The 22,936-nt window shown below is 52.5% G+C and overlaps 1 protein-coding gene across 1 annotated transcript in view; it reads left to right on the top strand.

The window, feature by feature from the left end:
- The first annotated feature begins 2,498 nt into the window (after positions 1 to 2,498).
- The window catches only part of MAP1S (microtubule associated protein 1S), a 29,947-nt gene continuing 9,509 nt past the window's right edge, over positions 2,499 to 22,936 (top strand). The window contains exons 1-5 of the mRNA XM_033853909.2: positions 2,499 to 2,650; positions 3,891 to 3,992; positions 5,483 to 5,565; positions 6,381 to 6,521; positions 7,114 to 9,469. Coding sequence (XP_033709800.1) covers positions 2,530 to 2,650; positions 3,891 to 3,992; positions 5,483 to 5,565; positions 6,381 to 6,521; positions 7,114 to 9,469 — 2,803 coding nt within the window. The 5' untranslated portion in view covers positions 2,499 to 2,529. The remainder of the gene's footprint in view (positions 2,651 to 3,890; positions 3,993 to 5,482; positions 5,566 to 6,380; positions 6,522 to 7,113; positions 9,470 to 22,936) is intronic.

The following is a 22,936-nucleotide window of genomic DNA, read 5'->3' on the forward strand; positions in this document are numbered from 1 at the left end:
GCCATGGCTCACGGGCCCAGCTGCTCCACGGCATGTGGGATCTTCCCGGACCGGGGCACGAACCCGTGTCCCCTGCATCGGCAGGCGGACTCTTAACCACTGCGCCACCAGGGAAGCCCAAAGCATTTTTTTAAATAAATAAATAAAACAAAAGGAAGAAAGAAATGATGCCCAGGAATACTACGTAACTACGAAAAGGAACAATTGCCTGCTCCACAAACATGAGGATCAAGAGAAGCCAGAGGCCAGAGTGGACACCCGGCCATCCCATATGTGAAATTCAGAATCAGGTAAAACTCACCCAAGTGATGGATGTCAGAGTAGTGGTCACCTTGAGGGAGGGGAGAATCAACTGGAGGGTCCAAGGACCTGGCAGGGGCTGGAAATGTCCTATATCCTGACCCAAGGGTCATCACCTCAATCAACCTCCAATTCTGACACTCATGAACTTGACCATGCCTGTGTTAAACCTCAACAAAAATGTTAAAAAGAGAAAAGAGGGGAATTTCCCGGCGGGCAAGTGGTTAGGACTCCGCACTTTCACTGCCAGGCGTATGGGTTCGATCCCAGGTCGGGGAACTAGGATCCCACAAGCCGTGTGGTGTGGCCAAAAAAAAAAAAAGAGGGAGGGAGAGAGAGAGAGAAAAGAATTGCCAGGGAAGGACACAAGAACATCCAACAGTCCTGAAGGTTGAGGGTTTTCCATTTTCACCACAAATGTCATCACCTTATCCCTCTGGGGACTGATGACTTGGAAATAGACATGGAGCTGGGTGTGGACAGAAGCAGGAGGGCAGTGACTGGAGTCTGATGCCTGGGATTTCAGAAGTGGTTCCCAGATGCTTTTTCATCTCTTGGGAGATGCTCCCCACACTCCCCAGACCAGGGTCCCCTGACTGGGGGACACTCTGGGACAGGAAAACCTCAGGACTCCAGAACACTGAGAACATCAGCTCCCAGATCTCCTGGTAGAGACACATCTTGGCACCTCAGGGCCCTTTAAGACCAACTAGAATGAACACTAGCAATCATAACGTACAGCCTTGGGCAGAAGGAAGAGCATAGGCTGCAGGCAGAAGGTCCTGGTTCCAGTCCTGACCCAATCAATAAATACACATGAATGAATGAATGGATGGATGAATGGTGGATGAACTAGCTTTTCACCCCCATTTCACAACCCTTTATCATGCACTTCCCAGATGCTCAGCCTTGTCCTGCAAAAAGCCAGGGACCCCAGAGAAACCTCAGCCTGATCTGGCCTCCAACGATCTCCTATCCTGCTGGGGGAGACAGAACCTGACACAGATACTTCCATTCCCATTATTGCTGAGACAAATAATAGAAGAAATCACAGGCAGGCAGGAAACAGGGAAGGGAGCCAAGAGGGAGGGACCAGGATAGAGGAAAGATGCCAGGGCCAAAATGAGAGAGAGGAAGTGGAGCGCCCAAATGTTGGACATTAGATGACACGTGGCCAGTGACTGTTACACACTGACCAGGGAGGAAGTTGTGCTGAACAGATAATGAAGGGCAGTGGGAGCCTGATCCTTCTTGGCAGATCTTTTCATTTGTCTTGATTGGTTTTGTATACCTCCAAAGATGAGGAGCTCACTCCCCAGGGAGATAACCCAGCCCTTCCTGGACATGGGCAACTGTCAAAAAGTTTGCTGCAACATAATTTTCCAGGTAGTGGCCACCATGGTTAAAAAGGCCAAATGCAATTGTCTGGGGAAGGAGGGCTACCCATGTGAGCCAGGCAGTCAGTCTCTGCCACAGACTAAATCTGGAATCAGACTTGCCTGGGTTTGAATCTCTGCTCTACCTCTTATGGGCCTGGTGACTTCATCTCTCCAAGTCTATTTCCTCTCCATCCTTTTCTGAAATGACTGTAATAACAGTGCCAACTTCATAGGTTTATGCATGTATTCAGTGAACTAATGGAGTAAAATGCCTAGCATATAGCAGAATAAGTGTGCCCTGTTCCAGGCCCAGAGTGCTCTGGAATGTGTCTCGAATTCACATGTACTTTCCTATCTTTAAAACTTTGCACATGATCTAACTTACGCCTCCCATGTCATTGTCCCATCACCCACACCTTGCAAACTCCTATGCATCCCTCAAAGCCCTCAAAGGTACCCTTCTTTTCTCTGTTTAAGCCCTGACCTGGGGAACTGGGACCATCTGGGACCTGGTTCTGATTGGGCCCACTGTGATGTGATGTGAGTTTCCAGAGGGCAGAGATTCCGACTGGCATGTAGTAGGCATGCAGTCAGAACTTGTTGAGTGAATGAATGAGTGAATGAAAGAATGAATCAGTGGTTATTTGGGAGGGGTGCCCAAAGTGGAGACCCAAGGCTAGGCCAACCTTTAGGTCTCCATACCCCCATCTCCCACGACCTCAATGGGCGGGAAGGGGCAGATAACGTGCGAGGAGGGGCTTCCGGGCGGGGTCTTCAGCCCTTCCGGTCCGGCCCCTTTAAGGGGCGGGGACAGCAGGGCGGGCGCTCGGAGCGTCTGGCCGGCGCGAAGATGGCGGTTTCGGCAGCAGGGCCCGGGTCGGTGGAGGCGCCCAGTTCACTGCTGCTCGTGGTGGGCGGCGAGTGCGGGTGCCCCGGGCTGCTAGCCTATGTGCTGGAGGAGCTTGAACGAGGTCGGGCCGGCCCGGGAACGCGGTGTCGGGGAGGCGGGCGCGGCGGCGCATCTCGGCCTAAGGGCCGGGGGATGGGGCGGGGGGCGGCTGGATCCGGGGGCCCCGGTGCCCCTATCCCCTTACCGTTAGGCACAGGGCGCAGGCAGAGCCCGTGCGTGCCCGCAGAGGAAACAGCGTTCGGGTTTGGGCTGGGCTGCTCCGCCTCGAGCGGGGTGCAGACCGGGGAGGGGATACGGGCCCAGGCTTTGGGACCCACGCGATTGGGCAGCATGGGCAACGGCTCCGCTTCCCGCCCTCCGGGCCCTCCTCGAATACTCGGGCCTTAGCAGCCTGGAAGTCTTGGAGGGAGGAGCAGGGATGGGGAGGCTGGGCCCGGAGCTCCAGGGCCTACTTTCCGCAGCTCCATGAGGAACTGCTAATTGGGGTGTGGGCGGGTGCTGCCTGCTCAAGGGATTTGGCACCTGGGGATATGAGTCATAGGTGCACCTGCAAGGTTAACCTGCAGCCACTTGGCACGGTGGGACCGGCAGGCGTGGTGCACCCCGAACCGCGATTGGAGGGCATTAATCCATCCCCCATCTCTCAGATCGGCAGGGCCTGCCATTCGTAGCCAGTAAAATGGGACGGCAGCAAACATCTCGGTTCACAGGATTAAGGAATGTCACCCCACAGGGCATCAGGGATAGCGTGGGGACCAAGGGCAGGCTCAGTCCTGCCCTCACAGGACTAATGGGTCTGGTTGGGGGGCGGGTACCAAAGTGAGTGAGGAGATGGACCAAGTTTTAAGCTCAGATGGTTACAGGGGTGTTCAGAGGATGCAAAGGGCTGAGAGGACCTGAAGGGTGGGGAGAAGGACCTCTGGGCAGTGGGAACAGCTCACGCGAAGGCTCAGAGATGGGAACTGTGCCTGGCAGGGCTGAGGAACAGTGAAACCAGTGGTGGGGGTGGGAGGATGATGGAGGGGACAAGATGACTGTGTAGGAGGCCGGGACTTTCTTTCTGATGTCCTGAGTCTTCTCTGTAAAATGCCTGATTTACACTTTGGGTTCCATGAGGGTGGATGCAGTGGGCTCCAAAGGCACATTGGATGGTTCTGAATTTCCAGGCCGTCATGTGCAGGGGCAGGTTGAGGGGAGGGGCCTGTGGCGGCCCTCACCAGCCATCCGCTAGTTATTGAAGTATTCTGGGAGCTGGGAAGCCCAGCTGATTTCCTACCTCCCTTCCCCCCTCTCCCCACCAGGCATCCGGTCGTGGGACATTGACCCTGGCGTCTGCAGCCTCGATGAGCAGCTCAAGGTCTTCGTGTCACGGCACTCGGCCACCTTTTCCAGCATTGTGAAAGGTGAGGCTGGGGACCCTGCATGCCCCAGCTCTCCCCTTCTGCTCATTCAGTGGACAGGTGTTCTTTGAGTGCCAGCTATATGCCAGGCATGGGGGTCAGGGAATGGCTGTAAGCAGCAACAGTAATAACACAACTGAGATCTACTGAGTGCAGAGCAGGGGCAGGCCCTGAGCCAGCACTCACTTCCTTTGGTCATCAGCACCCCACAAGGCAAGAACTTGTGTTTTTGTCCCCAGTTGACAGGTAAGGCAGTGAGGTGTGGGGGACAGGGAGACCTCTGAGGAGGGTCTTTTTGGATGAGAAGCAGCTGGGGCTGGTGTGGAGTGTGGAGGGAAGGGCCCAGTCAAAGGGACAGGACATTTGGAAAGTGAGGGGCTGCTGAGCGGGACTGGAGGGTGGAGTGTAGGCCTGGTGTGGCAGGGACTATGTCTGGTTTATGCCTGTGATTCCTTCACAGGGCCAGGTACACAGTAGATGCTCAGTAGATGGGGACCTGAGAAAACAAGATCGAGGAGGGAGTTGGGGTTCCTGGGCCAGCCCCACATGTCCCGTGGCTCCCTGGGGGTTCTGGGGTGACCGGGGTGAACAGAGCAGCTGCTGGGCAGGGCCTGGGTGTTGCCTGCAGCTCTCCCCTGCCTCACCAGCCTGTTGAGTCACCTCCAGGCCGCTGCAGGAGGGGAAGGAAGTGTCCGTCGCCTCATTGTCCCAGTGGTTCTGGGTGGCTTCCTGACCCTCACCATTTGGGGGAGCTGGAAATGCCATCCGCTCTGTGTGGCCTTGACAGCCACTTCCCCTCTCTGTGCCTTAATTTCCCCACCTGAATGGGGCAATATCCGCACATGATAAGAAGCCCGTGATAAACTGATAAAGGGTAACCAGCAGTAGAGGGTCCTTGCCTCTCCAGACCCAGGCCGGGTGCTCCATATTTGAAACACATCTGGTCTCTGGGGAACGGACGAGCGTTCGGATCCCAGAATCAACCCCACTTCCCTCTCCGTGGCCCATGAGGCCTCCCTGCCCTCGGCTCCCTCCTGCTGCCCCTCGCTGCAGCCCCACCTGCCCCTTCCTGATCCTCAGACACAGAGAGCTCAGTCCTGCCGCAGGGCCCTTGCCCATGTTGTGCCCTTTTCCTGGTGTACCCTCCTTGGCCCTCCCTGGGCTCAGGCTCCTTGATTATAAAATGAGGGTGACAGTGGCGTCCCCTGCAGGGCTGAGAGCTGTGAATTGGGCCCTGCCAGCAGTGGAGGCCTTGTTTCCAGCGTGAGGCCTGCCAAGGCGGTTTCCTGTTCTTGCCTCATCCTGACCTGCAGCTTTACCACATGCCTGTTAATCCCTGGATGACCCTCTGGCTGGGGGTCCTGGGAAGCGGGGTCCTGGAGGGGCTCATGGCCGCCTGGGGTTACACAGTGAGGCAGGGTTTGACCTTGTCACAGGCTGATGCCCACACATGTGGCTCAGCCCTAAACTCACAGGGCCCGGTTCCCCCACAGGCCAGCGGAGCCTGCACCACCGTGGAGACACCCTGGAGACGCTGGTCCTCCTGAATCCATCAGACAAGTCCCTGTGTGACGAGGTAGGGAAGGGTAGGCTCCTGGGGGCAGCGGGCTGCTGGGACGAGCGCCATCCCCTGGCCTCACCTCATGTGTCCTTGCCTTCATGCTGCCTGAAATCCTCTTCTTGACACCCAGCAGCAGCGAAGCCTCCCCCGATGACTCCAGCCTCGATTTATTCCCTCCTCAGAGCTGATGGTGGGAGCGGGTGGAATCAGAAAAGGCTGGAGTTTGGGAGGAAGGAATGAGATAGGGAAGGGCTGGAGGTGGGAGGGCAGAACCCAACCGATGTTTGCGTCCCGTGCGTTCCCTTGGGCTGGGCCCCGCTAATTGTCTGAACTGACTTAATACTTCTAGCTTGTGGACATCTGTGCTCTTCTCTCAATTTCCCATGAGAAAGATGAACAAGATAGAGCCCCGGGACACCCCTCTAGATACTCTTGTACGAGTTGATTCCTCTGATCAAAAATGCTCCCTGAAGGGGCTCGAGGAGACAGAGCCAGACACAGGCCCCTCTTCCCCATGGCACTGGGGCTGGGCCAGAGGGAGAGGTGGGCTTCGGGGAGCCCAGAAAGGGTGTGCAGGGCTTCCAGGAGGAGGGGGCACCGGAGCTGGGCTTTGTAGAATGAGCAGGAGTTGGGAGCAGGGATAGGGGGTCGAGCCCGACTGGAGGCCTACAGGCTGTAGTCCCGGCTTCTAGTTTAGTACTGGCCAGGCCGTCATGGGAACAGGAGTTGGGTGGTTATATATACATTAGGGGCTGCGGACCACCCCAAAGAGGGGTGCTGACTATCTCACTGCACAGAATAGGGCCTTGAACACTCTCCCTCTCCCTCAGCTCCGGAACCTTCTCCTGGACCCTGCCTCTCACAAGCTGCTGGTGCTGGCTGGGCCCTGCCTGGAGGAGACGGGGGAGCTGCTGCTCCAGACAGGGGGCTTCTCACCCCGCCACTTCCTCCAGGTCCTGGGGGACAAAGAGGTAAGCCGCCCCCTCACCATGCTGCCTCTGAAGCCTGGCTCGTCCCCGCTGGGCTGAGTGGCTCCAGCGACCTGCTGTCCCCCTGAGCATCGTCCCTTCCTCCTCTGTGGAATAATGGTGGTGGCGTGTCTTCCTCCTGGGCCCAGTCCCATGACCCACTGCAGTGTGTGGGCCTGTAGATTAGCAGATGTCTCAGAGTCTTCAAGTGGCACCGCAGATTCTAGGGCCCATCTGAATGGGGGTCCCTTCTGGACCCCTTAGTCTGGGTGGGGCAAAATGAGCAAAAACCTGGCAAACCATGTTTGGTTTGATAAGAACCAGTACACAGGGGTGGTGGTGGGGTGAGTGTAGAAGGTCTCTCTGGAGGATGCTGTGCTTTAGGAGTTGAGAACAGCAAGTGCAAAGGCCCTGGGGCAGGGAGAGTGAGAGAGGAGGGTAGAGGTGGACAGGTGGTGATGGGCCCTTCTGGGATGTGGGGAAGGCTGGGTTTTTGTCCTGAGGGTGACAAAGGCAGGCAAAGGGCCTTAGTTTTCCCAAGGGGCTGGGTGTTGCCTGGCTCCAGGTGACCCCTTAACCATTCCGCCCTCTACAGATCCGGGATCTCCTGGCCTCCACACCCCCGCCTGCAGACCCACCCAAGCTCACCATCACCTGCCCGACCTTTGGTGACTGGGCCCAGCTGGCACCCGAAGTGCCCGGCCTCCAGGGCGTGCTCCAGCTGCGGTTGAACCCTCCAGTGCAGCTGCCGGCTTCTGAGGGCCTGCGTGAGTTCCTGGAGTACGTGGCCGAGTCGCTGGAGCCGCCGTCCCCCTTTGAGCTGCTCGAGCCTCCGGCCTCCGTGGGCTTCCTCAGGCTCGCCCGGCCCTGCTGCTACATCTTCCCTGGTGGCCTGGGGGATGCTGCCTTCTTCGCCGTCAATGGCTTCACCGTGCTGGTCAATGGTGGCTCCAACCCCAAGTCAAGCTTCTGGAAGCTGGTGCGGCACCTGGACCGGGTGGACGCCGTGCTGGTGACCCACGCGGGCGCTGACAGCCTCCCCGGCCTCAACAGTCTGCTGCGGCGCAAGCTGGCGGAGCGTGATGAGGCAGCCGCTGGCGGGGGCTCTGGGGATGACCGGCTGCGCAGGCTGATCTCCCCCAACCTGGGCATCGTGTTCCTCAATGCCCGTGCAGCCGCCTCGCGGCTGGTACGCGGGGAGGATGAGGCGGAGCTGACCCTAAGCCTCCTGGCCCGGCTGGGCATCACCCCCCTGCCTCTGAACCGTGGGCCGCTGCCGGCCGAGCCCACCGTGCTCTTCCAGAAGATGGGCGTGGGCCGGCTGGACATGTACGTGCTGCACCCGCCCTCGGCCGCCACTGACCACACGCTGGCCTCTGTGTGTGCCCTGCTGGTGTGGCACCCCGCGGGCCCCTCCGAGAAGGTGGTGCGCGTGCTGTTCCCTGGCTGCACGCCACCCGCCCGCCTCCTGGATGGCCTGGTCCGCCTGCAGCACTTGGGGTTCTTGCGGGAGCCTGTGGTGACCCCTCAGGACCTGGTGGGGCCTCGGCGAGCTGAGAGCAAGGAAAGCGTGGGCTCCCGGGACAGTTTGAGGAGAGAGGGCCGGATGACGGCACCCTCCAGGCCCGCCCAAGAGCGCCCCGGGGTGGCCCAGAAGGAGCCACCGCGGGCTGAGGCCCCTCGCAAGGCTGAGAAAGAAGCCAGGCCCTCCCGGGAGGTGAAGAAGGACCCCAAGCCGAGCGCCCCTCGGACCCAACCCCGGGAGGTACGGCGGGTGGCCTCCGCTGTGGTCAGTGGCAAGAAAGCAGGTGCCCAGGTGGCTCCCAAGCCCCGCAGAGCACCCAACACACCCCGCCCGGGTGTCCCACCAGCAGAGAATGGGCCCCGCAGCCCACCTAGCTTCCGGTGCAGAGAGGCCAGCCCCGCCACGGAGGCCTGCGGCTCCCCAGCCCCCCGGCTGGTGGCCACGCCCAGCCAGGAGAGCAGCCTGGAATTGGGGCTGAGCCCAGCTGGGGAGGAGGGCGGCAGCTTGGAGGAGAAGACCCTGGAGCTGCTGTTGGCCACCAGCACCCCAGAGCCGTGCACACCCTCACCCGCCGGAGCCCCCCAGGGCCCAACTGAGAGCAGCGGGCCACTGTCACTGAGCCCGCTGCGGGGTGGGGAGCCTGGGCCGGATGCATCCCCCACGGTGACCACCCCCTCGCTGCCTGCCGAGGTGGGCTCCCCGCACTCCACAGAGGTGGACGAGTCCCTGTCGGTGTCCTTTGAGCAGGTGCTCCCACCACCAGCTGCCGCTGCAAGTGAAGCCGGGTTGAGCCTCCCACTCTGTGGCCCTCGGGTGCTCCGCTCGGCCTCCCCACACGACGTGGACCTGTGCCTGGTATCACCCTGTGAGTTTGAGCACCGCAAGGCTGTGCCCATGGCGCCGGCACCTGTGTCCCCCGGCAGTTCCAATGACAGTAGTGCCCGGTCCCAGGAGCGGGCGGGTGCTCCAGGGGTGGAGGAGACACCACCCACGTCCGTCAGCGAGTCCCTGCCTACCCTGTCTGACTCGGACCCCCTGCCTGCCGCCCCTGGCACCGCGGATTCAGATGAGGACACAGAGGGCTTTGGGGCCCCTCGCCACGACCCACTGCCTGACCCGCTCAAGATACCCCCGCCACTGCCCACCCCACCTAGTATCTGCATGGTGGACCCTGAGATGCTGCCTCCTGAGCAGGCGCGGCTGAGAGAGGGCCTCGGCCATACCCGGAAGCCCCTTACCCGCCCCAGCCGTGGCACCACTGCCCCCAAAGCCACTCCAGTGACTGCTGCCAAGACCAAGGGGCTGGCCAGTGGGGACCGGGCCAGTCGGCCACTCAGCGCCCGGAGCGAGCCTAGTGACAAAGGAAGTCGGGCACCCCTGGCCAGAAAGCCCTCAGTCCCCAAGACAACCACTCGAGGTCCATCCGGTAAGTACCTGGGGGCTGGAGTCCTGCAGTGGGTTCCCTGCCCAAGTCCTCCTCCTGTTCCCCGCTTGCTGTGTGGTCTCAGCCACACGCACCACCCTCTCTGGGCCTCAGTTTCTCCGATAAAATGGAAGCTCTGGCCTGACTCCTTAAGCACTTGCAATTCCAAGGTGCTCAGGCGGTACCGTCAACGGAAATGTAATGTGAGCAGCATCCATCGTGGTGAATTTTCCAGTAGCCACGCTAAGCAAAAAGAAACAGGTGAAGTTAACTTCAAGACCGCCCCCAGGTTGGATGATTGCCTAGGAGGACTCGGTGTATGGTCATACTCATGAGTTTATTACAACAAAAAGATACAGAGCAGGATCAGCAAAAGCGAAAGACATGGGGGGGAGTCCCAGGGAAACCAGGCACAAGCTTCTGGAAGCCTCCTCACAGTGGAGTCCCATATCATGTGCTTGGTTCCCTGAGCTCCAAGCTGTGACGACACGTGTGAAGTACCGTCGATCAGGGAAGCTCCTTAGAGACTCGGGGCACAGGGTTTCTATTGGGGCTGGTCGTGCAGGCACCCTCTACCTCACACGTACACTGGAAAGGTTTCCAGGATCCAATTCTTGGACACCAGCCGGCTGTCCCGCAGTTGGCCGCAATCCTGACACTGTCTACCCAGAGGCAGAATCACATTCCACAGGTAAAGGGCTCCGTCCCCCAAGCACCCTCCACTTCAGGTGCCAGTCACAAGTCCAGGCTGTTACCCGTGCTTCTGACCAACTGGTTGTAAATCGGAGGTTCCCATGCCCCCCTCCTCTGGTTTGATTAATTTGCCAGAGCTGCTGACAAAACCCGGGAAAACCCATTTAACTCACTAGATGACCAGTTTAGTATAAAAGGCTCTTAAAGGGTACAAATTAACAACCAGATGAAGAGATGCATAGGGCGAGGTCCCAAACAAGGGATCTTATGTCCTCATGAAGCTTGGGACCCTGCATGGTAGCACAAAGCGTTCTGGTTCCCTGGTGTGGAAGCTTTCTGTAAAAGGGCCAAAAAGCGGCCTTTTGAGGCTTTTATGGAGGCTTCATTACATAGTCATGATTGACTAAATCATTGGCCAATGGCGAGTGACTCAACCTGAGGCCCCTCTCCCCTGCCCAGGAGTCCGCACGCAAGACTGAAAATTCTGACCCGCTAATCACAAGGTTGGTTCTCCTGGCAACAAGCCCCCACCCTGGGGTGGGATCCAAAGTCACCTTCATTAACATAAACCCGGTTGTGATGGAAAAGGGCTTCTTATTAATAACAAGACACCCATTTCACCCTTTTGGCCCTAAGGTGTTTTCTGGAGCTGAGGACTAGAGACCAAATATAACAGAGATGCTCCCATTGCTCACATTGATCAGAAAACTCCAAGGGCTTTGGGAGCTGTGAGCCAGGAACTGCGGATGAAGGACCAAATATATCTGAGAATGACCAAGTATATGTATTTCTTGTAAATCACAGTACTGCAGTCCACCCCCTGGTGGAACAGATCCCTTACAGCAAAGCAATCATACCTATCACAGCACTTATATTTGGGGTCGCATTTATTAGAACAGATGTAGCAACAGTACCGACATAAATAGGCCAGACATTTGGAGAAGCTGTGTGGGACAGGGATGGATGGATTGGTGGATTTTTGGCTGCGTTGGGTCTTCGTTGCTGTGTGCAGGCTTTCTCTAGTTGCGGCGAGCGGGGGGGCTACTCTTCGTTGCGATGCGTGGGCTTCTCATTGCGGTGGCTTCTCTTGTTGCAGAGCATGGGCTCTAGGCTTCAGTAGTTGTGGCACGTGGGCGCAGTAGTTGGGGCTTGCGGGCTGTGGAGTGCAGGCTCAGTAGTTGTGACGCACGGGCTTAGTTGATCCGCGGCATGTGGGATCTTCCTGGACCAGGGCTCGAAACCTGTGTCCCCTGCATTGGCAGGCGGACACCCGGGAAGTCCCGGGATCGATTTAGAGAAACGTCATTTGCTCCTTGTACCTTACGATCAATTTGTGCAGAACTATTCAGCACAGAAATCAGCTGGTGATTAGCTATCCTGGTCCTCCTCGGGCCAGTCATTTTCCACAGGTATTACCTCCAGAGGAGGCTTTAACTCAGGCTCTCAATACATTTGATCATCAGTATCAGTGTTACCAGAAGACTCATTTACATGAGATAGTTGAATCTTACCAGTGACAGGGCTACACCATATCGAAATATGGTTACCGTACGATTCATTTTCATTACACAACCAATCGGTAAGAGCTACAGACGTGTTCACTTTGCCTTCCCAACAGAATCTGCCTTTGCCCATATACCAGACGGTATTAAGGACAGAGGTCGTGACCACTGGCCACGATTCAGTTAGCTCCGGATTCCAAGGTAACTAGGGACAAGTTCACGAGCTTGTACTGAGTCTGATTTCCATTGTGTGTTGTATCGCAGGGCCCACCTCCCTTCTGTGGGGAGGACGCGAGTTGTATTTAGAATATTCCTATCCCAACTAACTGTGCTGCAGGGTATATTTTATTTCTAGCTTTACTGGAGGTGCGCGCAGTCAGGGTGCATCTGTGTAAATTATAAATGTCCCCAGAGGGCCGTAACATTCCCGTAGGTGTGTGCGCCCCTGAGCCCCGGCAGCTAGGATTGAGGGCCACTGCCCCGTGGCCACTTCAGCCTGCGTATGTATTTAAATAGTCAGGAGGCCTTGTTGGGTCCCAATGCTAGTTCTACATATCCAGCACTATTGGCAGTCTGCCTGACCCACTTTGCTAAAACCTCATTCTCTTTCCAGGCTGGCTCCCATCCTTCGCCTTCCACCTGGAAGAGAACTCCCCCTAGTCTGCCTATTCTAATTAATCTTTATCCTCTGGATGCCACTCCTCATTAAAAGCAAATTTCACTTGTCCTAGGATACCTGCTAGCACCTATTCACCCTAAGGCTCTTTCTGGCTTGTGGGCCAGTGTTGTTGAATCCACCAGAGACCTTGTTGCCATTGTGTACTAAAGGCCTGGGTGCAGATAGGGTGCATGTTTTGCACCCCAAAATTTTGGGCCCCCCAGATGAGGCTTAGCTGCATGGTAAGCACACCTAGATGTAATTTAATTTAGTCTGAGTATGCCATGAGGCTTCCCATGGCCTGCCTCGTCTCTGGTAGGGCTGTACCCCAGGGGAACTTGAGCGACCATGTGATGCCCACTGCTTTAATCCCATCGGGGACCCACTGTTTTTTCCTAGTTTGATGAATCGTTTTCCATCCACAAAAGCAGGATGACACGTGCTCGTGCACAGCACACCCTCCCATGCTCGGCACGCTGCCGTTATACTTTGTCCATCATAACCAGGGACCTTTCTAAGCAATTGATTGTCACGATCTGTAATTACACAGTGATCACATAGATCAGTCAGCTGGGAGCTATACACCACACAGTTTGAAGTCCCAGTAGGAAACAGTTCCCAAATGTTATCCTTTGTAGTAGATGTAGCCCGAAAAATGGGAGTCAGAAGACACAGGCGCATCGCTAGAATTCCATTTAATCTTTTAACAGTTGGTCCTGTCGTTAATATATCTCAGGACCAGAATGTCTTTCCAGAGCCATGCCATTCAGCTGTGCAGGCTGCTGTTCAATCTTATCAGGTCCCCAAATCAGGGCTGATCTCAGCAGACCAGCTTCAGCCTGCTGGGCATCTGGTATGCTTCTGCTAAGAGATTCTATTATTCTCTTGCTCTGAGGCTCTCTCCAGGTGTTAATAAAATGTTGGATTTCCCTCATTGCATAACCCACTTATTCATCCCTTTACCCTCAGCTGTTATTCTTCCTCTCCATTTATCTTTACCCACACTTTTCCACTCTTGGAAGGGACGTTAGTTTGGCCACCGTGCTGGTCCAGATTGCTGCCAGGAAACTAGGCTGGCAGGTGTCTCCCCTGCCCCGTCCACTGCCGCTCGCCTAGAGTAGGGTTACACAGGTACAGAACCAGTGGGCTCTTGCAACTGCTAGGCAGCGCGGCAGCATTCACTGTCAGCACCAACTTTGCCAGAGGCGGGTGAAGGCACATTCCGGGCCCATTAGCCCCTTAGGAATTCTGACATAAAGGTTTAAAGATACAGTTACCAGTTTCTTGTTGAGGAATCATCCCTGCTTCTGGCCCCCACAGTTGCATCCCTGGTTCTGGGACCACTGCATCGAGTAGGAGAAGAAAAAAAAAAAGTTGCTGTGATGCGGGGAAGAGTTATACAGTCGCATCAGCATCCTCCCCCACCCCGACTTGCCCACACCCCCAGAAAAGTGGAGGAATCTATCCAGTGGGGACCCGCCCTCAGCCCCGCTCATGTTGAGTGTGAGCACATGCTCGTGACGGTGTGTAAGCCAGCCTCTCAAGCCTGTGTCTCCCCTGGTTTTAGACAGCAAATGCTTCAGCCGCCCATTCCAATGTTCTATTAAACCATTACTCTGAGGATGATACGCAACACATCTGGTGTGAGATCTCTTGCCACTGTTGGACAGTGTGGGCTGTAAAGTGCACCCCTTGGTGCGAAGAAATGTAACTCAGTGGCTCAAATTGTTACAGTATTTTCTGATCCAGTCTTATTTTGAGCATTTGCATCTACCATCAGGTATGCAAACCCAGTGCAGGGTGTCTCTTCCTGTTAGGGCTCATCTATAGCCCCAGGGCTCCTGGCTTTGGTCCAATGTAATCCACTTGCCGGCTACCTGTGGGGCTCTGCATTGCTGCAGCCCTCTCCCCATGCCGACTCATTCATGGACCGCCCTCCCAAAGAACCGCCCTCCCAAAACGTTCACTTGGTGGTTCAGTGACCTTCCAAACCTGGAAGGGGTTCTTCTGGTGGGCATTGACATGTCCTACTTTCACACGCCCCTTAAATTCCCAGAGTGATTTCCATAAGGCCGCGCCCCATGCAGGCATCCCTTTAATAGTCCAGGTTTCCATTGCCCGTCTGCCCGACCACACAGCCACGCCATGGGCCCAGGAGTAAAAACCCAAACATAGGGGCTTTTACCGTTGCTCAATTCTTCCACCACTGCTCGGAAAACAGCGTGCAATTCAGCCCACTGAGCCCATTTGTTCTTGCTGCCTCCAGTCAGAGTCTCGCCATCCCCTGGTTTTAATGCAGCCGCTTTCCAAGCAGGTTATTATCCATTCATCTTGGAACCGCCATCCATAAAGCAAGCGCGCTTTGTGGTTCAGTTGAGAGCCGTCCATAGGGCAAGGCCACGTGCCAGTCAGTTCCAGCAGCTCCTCAGGTGGCTCCAAAGTCGGTCCTGGAGGAAAAGAGGCTACGTGCTCATGATCCAGTGGGTGCCTCCCTGCATTACCCTGGCAGCGTGCTCTCAGATGAACCATTTCTCTTTTTATCATGGAACACTTCTGGGCACTGCGTTCATTGGAGGGTTTCTCCAGCATCACCCAAGACATTGTGGGCATCTCAGGTTTCATGATTATTTTATGTCCATCAGTAATCGAGGTGATCTCAGTTAATGCCCAATCGCAGGCTACTAATGGTCTCTCAAATACTGTGTATGGGCCGTAGCATCTTGGAATTTTCTGGTCCAAAATCCCAGTGGTCACTGCTGGGAGGTGCTCCTGGGCTTTTGCCCGAAGCTCCAGTCTGCAGAGTGTACAGAGTATGGCCGACACTTCCCAAATCATACCTGAGTGGGGGGTCGGCAGGGCCCAACGGCCAAGTTGAGAGGGCTGCCACCGTTTGTAATTCAGACACAACCCGCTCTCGTTCGGGTCCCTAACTCAGAGCTTTCTTCCGGGTAGTCTTCCAGATGGAAGCAGCATTCCCAGATGAAAATCCAAGTCAACCAACCAAACGCTGGGCTTCTTGTTTGGTCCTGGGGAGGACAGTGACAGCGGTTTATTTTTAGTCTCTTGTGGAATATTCCAGGTGGCCCCTGCCCAGGTTCTTCCTAAGAATTTGACTGTTCGGGCAGGCCTGGAAACCAGTGCTGGATTTATTAACCCACCCCAGTTGGTCATGTGCGTCCCTGTTGCACTCAGATCAGTCCTAGCCTGCTCTTTGGTTTCCGCTATCACCGTAACACCGTCAGTATAGTGTATGATTACACTGGCGACCCGCATCAAGTCCACGTCCCTTCTGACCAAATCACAACAGTAAGCCAGTGAGTTCAGATACCTCTGTTGCAGCACAGGAAAGGTAAATTGGGATCCTTCCCACGTGAAGGCCAACTGCTGCTGGCTCTTTTCTGAGATCAAAACAGGGAAGAAAGCATTTACGAGGTCACTCGCTGAGTAGCAGCCTCCTTGCATTTTCTGTGTGTCTGGAACGGCTGAGCCGATGGGTGGTACAACTTGGTTTAAGTCTCGATAGTCTACATTTAGTCTCCATGAACCATCCGTCTTTTCCCCAGGCCGCACAAGGCTATGGTACAGTGAATTCGTGGGTACCCACACTCCAGCTTCTAGCATATCATGAATTAAAGTGGTCGTCTCTTTTTGTCCACCAGGCGTTCTAGATCACTCTATGTTAGTTAGCCACCTGTGTGTGCTCAGGCAGTTCTAGTGGCTCCCATCTGGCGTCCCCAATTAAAACTGGCCGGAGGGCGGACTTACAGGCCTCTGCTTTACAATAGTAAGTAGAGGAGGCAATCCCCAGTCAGCCAGGCTCCATCCCAGTAATACAGTCAGGTAAAGGAGATGTGACCACCTCACACCAAATCTGTCCACTCACCCCAGATTTCATCCCAATGTGCACCTTCATCCCATCAACGTTTTCATCTCCAGTTCCTCCCACTCTAACCTTAGCCCCCGCTAAGACTTCACCAACTGGTGTTGGAATCACAGTGCTTTGGGCTCCTGTATCTAGGAACCCTGGGAAGGTCTTCCTCTCCTGGCTGTTTTCTCCACGCCTGTGCAGATGGCCTTGGGCCACCCCCCCCCCCCCCCCCCCCCCCCCCCCCCCCCCCCGCCGTCCCCCCGCCCCGGGGTGGAGCCAGAAGATCCTGGCCTCTGCTTCAGTCTTTATCTTCATTAATCTTCCTAATCCTCACCCGCAGGGGATTCCTGGTCAGGTTTCTCACTGTAATCTTTGCCTCCTGGCTTTCGAAATCCCTCCAAACTAGAGTAAATAGTGGGCTTGTTTGGGGCCCTTTAACAAAACGTTGGGGGCCACACTGGTCCACCCAGTCTCTGCTAGTGCTGCATCTGTTGCCGAAAACTCGGCTTCTGTGAACCAGTGCCACATCGAATCTTGCAGGGAGAGTTTTGGGTGAATTAGAAAAGAATAGCTTTAAAAAAAAAAGAACCTCATTGCTCTGCCAGGCAGAGTGGGGCACAGTGGGCTCATGCCCCTGAAAAACTGTGTCCCCCAACCCAGGGAGGATTTGGTGAGGAGTTTAATAGCAGTGGTTCAAGGGCGGGTTGTTGATAAGATTAAGGTGTGTGTGTGGGGGGGGGACACCTGTACTCCTTTAATCCGGTCTCAGGTAATCTCTTGATGAGCTTCTCTGGTTCCTTTCATCTGGCCTCAGATGCTGTTCTCTGGGATGAATAATGCTGACATCTTCCATTTGTTGGGGGTTTTAGTTCTGTAAAGAGCTCAAAGGTATTGTTAATATGTATCCCTTGAGGTGGAACGAGGCCCCTGCCCCAAGGCTGCCCTATTGTTTCTTGGCTGCCCCTCCCTTCCCTGATTAGCAACTGTTTGAATCTGCCCTTTGGGACTCCGGGAAGGTCGTGGAGGCTGGAGTCTGTCCCCTACAAACAAGGAACGGGTTACACAGAAAGGCCTCCATGTCCAGGAGCCCCACAGGGTCCTGCTCAGTTTCACCTGTTTCAACTCTATCAGTGTCTGCTTTATTCATTCTACGTTTCAACAGCCATCTGAAGATTACCACTCCACTGGGTCAAGTCCCTTGACTCTCCCCTTTGTCTCTCCCCGTTTTCTTAATTACTCTAATGTTCTTGGTGTCATCAGAGAAGCTGAGATAGCAGATCTGATAAGGCTTCTAGAACTGTTGTTCAGTTTTGTAGCAGTAAAGCTCCATGGGGTGCCCATGCAGCAAGGGTCCCGTTAATCACAGCATTTACCAAAACCTGGGTAACAGGCATATTCAGTGGGTGAATGTCCTAGTTATAAAGCTAATCCCACATGGCTTGCATAGGAAGCATTTCAGCTGCTTCATCTGGGGTGTCCCACTTGGCATTTATGGGGTGAGTTGGGCAGTCCCCCCTTCCCAGGATAAACACCCTTTTCAATGGCGTTTATCCAGTCGGCCAGGCTGGTTATTCCTTCGGGAATAACCTCCTGTGTGTCTGGAACAATCTGTGATTGTTCAGTAGTGAGCTTCGGGTCCTGCATCAACCCAGATGTGCTCTTCTACTCTGCAGCCTTCAGAACCAAAGACACAGCCCCCAAATTGGTTACTCTCACGATCCATTTTGGTAAAGGTTCTTCAGGAAACTGATGATACCAGTCCACAAAGTGAGTCCGTTTCTTTACACTCTATCTCCTGGTTTTAGTTGTTTCTTGGTTTTGCCCTTCCCCTACATTGACTACCTTCTTGGTGACCAGAGACCTTAGAGGTCTTTCCTGATGCCCCTGCATAATTTTTCCCTCTCTGGGCGGCTTTGAGGCTAATGACCAAACCTCAGATCTACCCAAATCTGAACTTGGTTCAACATCAAAACCCGAGTGAGCACATTTTTTAACTTTCATTTTGGCTAATAGAGATAACAATAACCAGGAAACTGTGTATTCAGCATACTGCTTATTATTTTGCATTTCCTTATATATCCAGTGAGCCAACTCCTTGGGTGTTGGGTCTACTACCATTACTACATTCCGTTGGTAACTTTTACCTTTAGTAACTGATTGCAGTGCAGCTGCAGTTCCATACTGTGGGTGACTGGGTAGCTATCTGGGGATCGGCGTTTGCTCATTCCCCACCCTTTTATCCTTTCTCTTTAAAAAACACATGTTTCGGGGCTTCCCTGGTGGCACAGTGGTTGAGAGTCCGCCTGCCGATGCAGGGGACGCGGGTTCGTGACCTGGTCTGGGAAGATCCCACATGCCACGGAGTGGCTGGGCCCGTGAGCCATGGCCACTGAGCCTGCGCGTCCGGAGCCTGTGCTCCGCAACGGGAGAGGCCACAACAGTGAGAGGCCCGCGTACCACACACGCACACACACACCAAAAAAAAAAAAAAAAAAAAACCACATGTTTATGTAAGCCAGGGTCATTCTAGCAAATCCCACTCCTGACACCAACCAAAAAGGGTTCCTGGACCCAGTTCCACTGTGTGTGTGTCTGTGTGTAGGTTTCCCCACACCAACAAGCAATTCTTGGATGCCAGCAGGGCGTCCAGGAATTCAAATCAATTCTGACACTCTCTACCCAGAGATAGAATCACATACCACAGGTAAAGGGCTCAGTTCCACAAGACCACCCTCCACGTCAGATGCCAGTCACAAGCCCAGGTTTCTACCTGTGCTTCTGACCAACTGGCTGCAAACCAGGGGTTCTGGTGACCTCCTGCAACTCAGGATGCCAATCGCAAGTCTAGTTTGTTACCTGTGCTTCTCACTGACTAGCTATAAATCAGAGGTTCCCATGACCCCCTCCTTGGGTTTGGTTAATTTGCTAGTGCAGCTTACAGAACTCAGGAAGAACCCATTTACTCCCTAGATTACTCATTTATTACATATAAAACTCTGTTAAAGGATACAAATCAACAATCAGTTGAAGAGATACATAGGAGGAGGTCCCAAATGAGGGCTCTGACTGATGTCCTCAGGGAGCTTGGGGCCCCACACAGTGGCACGTAGAAGCACTCTGCTTCCCTGATGTGGAAGCTCTCTGAAAAAGGGCCAAAAAGCTGTCCTTTGGGGCTTTTATGGAGGCTTCATTACAGAGTTGTGATAGACTAAATTATTGGCCAATGGCCATTGATTCAACCTCAAGCCCCTCTCCCCTCCCCCAAAATCAAAGGGCAAGACTGAAAGTTTCAACCTCTTAATCATATGATTGGTTCTCCTGGCAGCCAGCCCCCACCCTGGGGTGGGATCCAAAGTCTCCTTCATTAGCAGAAACCTTGTGTTGGAAAGGGCTTGTTTTGAATAACAGACACTCATTTCACTTTTGTGGCCCTGAAGTGGTTTCAGGAACTGAGGACAAGAAACCAAGTATTGTAACAAAAGATGCTCCCATTGCTCTTACTGATCAGAAAATTCCAAGGGTTTTAGGAGGTGTGAGGCGGGAACTGTGGATAAAGACCAAATACATCTGAGAATGATCAGATTTTATATATATATTTGGAAGGGTTCCCACCATTTCCCAAATGATAAGAAGAGTGGCTCACCATGCCTACACTGCTTGTACAGCAATGTAGTTTATGCTGTACACTTGCTCACCCCTTCCTGGGGAGTCTGGAATTTTGGAAATGGTGGGAACCCTTCTGAAATCCAAGTTCCCAGAAGGCAGCCAAGGGCCAACATGTCTGCTTTCTAAGGGTAGCAGTCTTGGGCTTACTGTGCTTTGGTTTTTTTTTTTTCAATTTTTAAAAATTGTGCTAAAATTAATGTAACATAAAATTGACTACCTTGGGCTCCCCTGGTGGCGCAGTGGTTGAGAGTCCGCCTGCCAAGGCAGGGGACACGGGTTTGTGCCCCGGTCCGGGAAGATCCCACATGCCGCGGAGCGGCTGGGCCTGTGAGCCATGGCCGCTGAGCCTGCGTGTCTGGAGCCTGTGCTCCGCAACGGGAGAGGCCACAACAGTGAGAGGCCCGCGTACCGCAAAAAAAAAAAAAAAAAAAAATTGACTACCTTAAGCCATTTTTAAGTGCACAGTTCAATAGCATTAAGTACATTCATATTGTCGTACAACTATCACCACCATCCATCTCCAGAACTTTGATCTTGTGGAACTGAAACTCTGTCCCCTTTAAACACTAACTCTCCATTCCTCCCTGTCCCCAGCCCATGGCAACTATCATTCTACTTTGTGTCTCTGAATTTACTACTCTAGGGACATCATATAAGGGGAATCATATAGTATTTGGGGTTTTTTGTAACTGACTTCTTCCACTTGGCGTATTATACTCATGCTTTATTCATGTTGTAGCATGTGTCAAAACTTCCTTTTTTAAGACTGAACAGTATTGCATCATATGGATGGACCACATATTGTTTATCCATTCATCCATTGTTGGATACTTGAGTTGCTTCCACCTTTTGGCTATTGTGAATAATGCTGCTATGAACCTGGATGTACAAATACCTTTTTGAGACCCTTGCTTTCAAATTTGGTGTATATACTCAGAAGTGGGATGGCTGGATCTTATGGTGATTCTATTCTTAGTTTCTCGAGGAACTGCCATACTGTTTGCCACAGTGGCCGTACCATTTTACGTTCCACCAACAGTGCACAAGGGTTCCACCTTCTCCACATCCTTGCCATCACTTGTTATTTTATGGATTTTTTTTTTTTCTGGACACGCAGGCTCAGCGGCCATGGCTCACGGGCCCAGCCGCTCCACGGCATGTGGGATCTTCCCGGACCGGGGCACGAACCTGTGTCCCCTGCATCGGCAGGCAGACTCTAAACCACTGCGCCAGCAGGGAAGCCCTATTTTATGGCTTTTTGATAGTAGCCATCCTAATGGGTGGGAGGTGGTATCTCACTGTGGTTTTGATTTGCATTTCATTAATGAATAGTGATGTTGAGCACCTTTTCATGTGCTTGTTGGACATTTGTATATCTTTTTAGAAATGTCCTTTGCCCATTTTTGAGTTAGGTTGTTCGTCTTTTTGTGGTTAGGTTGTGATAGTTCTCTATATATTCTGGATATTGATCCCTTATCAGATAATGATTTGTAAATATTTTCTCCCATTCTGTGGCTTGCCTTGTTACTCTGTTGATAATGTCCTTTGATGCACAAAATTTTTTGATTTTCAAAAAGTTGAGTGTGTCTATTCTTTCTTTTGTTGCCTGTGCTTTTGGTGTCATTGCCAAATCCAGTGTCATGAAGCTTTTGCCTTATGTTTTCTTTTAAGAATTTTATAGTTTTAACTCTTATATTTTGCTTTTTGGGTTAAATTTGAGTTAATTGTTGGATATGGTGCTAAATAAGCATTGAACTTCATTCTTTTGCATGTTGATATCCAGTTTCCCAGGGGCCATTTGCTGAAAAGACTGTCCTTTCCCCATTGAATGTTCTTGGCACCCTTGTCACAAATCATTTGACCATATGTGTGACAGTTTATTTCTGGGCTCTCTATTCTATTCCATTGATCTATATGTCTGTCTTGATACTAGTACCACGTTGCCTTGATTACTATAGCTTTGTAGTAATTGTAGAAATCAGGGAATGTGAGTCCTCCTACTTTGTTCTTCTTTTTCAAGGTTTCCTTGGCTACTTGGGATCCCAGTGAGCTTCCATATGAATTTCAGAATGTATTTTTTCTATGTCTGCAAAAAAAAAAAAAAAAAAAAAAACACTGGGATTTTGATAGGAACTGCATTGAATCTGTAGATCGCTTTGGGTAGTGGTGGCATAACAATATTCAGTCTTCCAATCCATGAACATGGGATATCTTTCCATTAATTTATGTTCTCTTTAGTTTCTTTCAGTAGTGTTTTGTAGTTTTCGTGTACAAATATTTTACCTCCTTTTTAAATTGATTCCTAAGTATCTCATTCTTTTTATGCTATTGTAAATGGAATTGTTTTCTTAATTTCCTTGTTGAATTGTTCACTGTTAGCGTATAGAAATGCAGTTGTTTTTTGTGTGTGTTAATATTGTATCCAGCTATTTTCTGAATCATCTGTTAGTTCTAACAGCTTTCTTTTGTGTGTGTGGAATCTTTAGGATTTTCTACACATAACATTATATCATCTGTGAACAGAGATAACTTTACTTTTTCCTTTCTAATGATTCTTCTTTAAATGTTTAGTAGAAACCCAGTGAAGCCCCAGAGGTTTTGATTACTGATCCAATCTCCTTACTATTTATAAGTCTATGCAGATTTTCTATTTCTTTGTGAGTCAGTCTTGGTAGGTTTTGTGTTTCTAGGAATTTGTACATCTCTTCTAAGTGATCCAGTTTGTTGGTGCATAATTGTTCATAGTACTCTCATAATGCTTTTTATTTCTGTAGATTGGTAGTAACATCTCCACTTTCTGATCTTAACTAATTTGAGGCTTCTCTTTTTCATTTTGTTTTGTTTGTTTGTTTAAAATTGAAAGTTTATTCGCTCAGTACACCAAATAGAATGCAAGCACTGTCATGACAAATATACAGAAATATGCAGATCAACATAAAATAGTAATTTAGTGTAAATGAAGGGAAATCTCTTTAAATGTTATGACAACGTACGCCCAAGAATTTTTCAGTTAATTATACATTTCAGTAAAATAAACGGTAATGAATTAAGTGGAAGTTAGCTTTATGAATTTTTCTTAAAAA

The sequence above is a fragment of the Tursiops truncatus genome, chromosome 3, assembly GCF_011762595.2.
Source record: "Tursiops truncatus isolate mTurTru1 chromosome 3, mTurTru1.mat.Y, whole genome shotgun sequence".
Lineage (NCBI taxonomy): Eukaryota > Metazoa > Chordata > Mammalia > Artiodactyla > Delphinidae > Tursiops > Tursiops truncatus.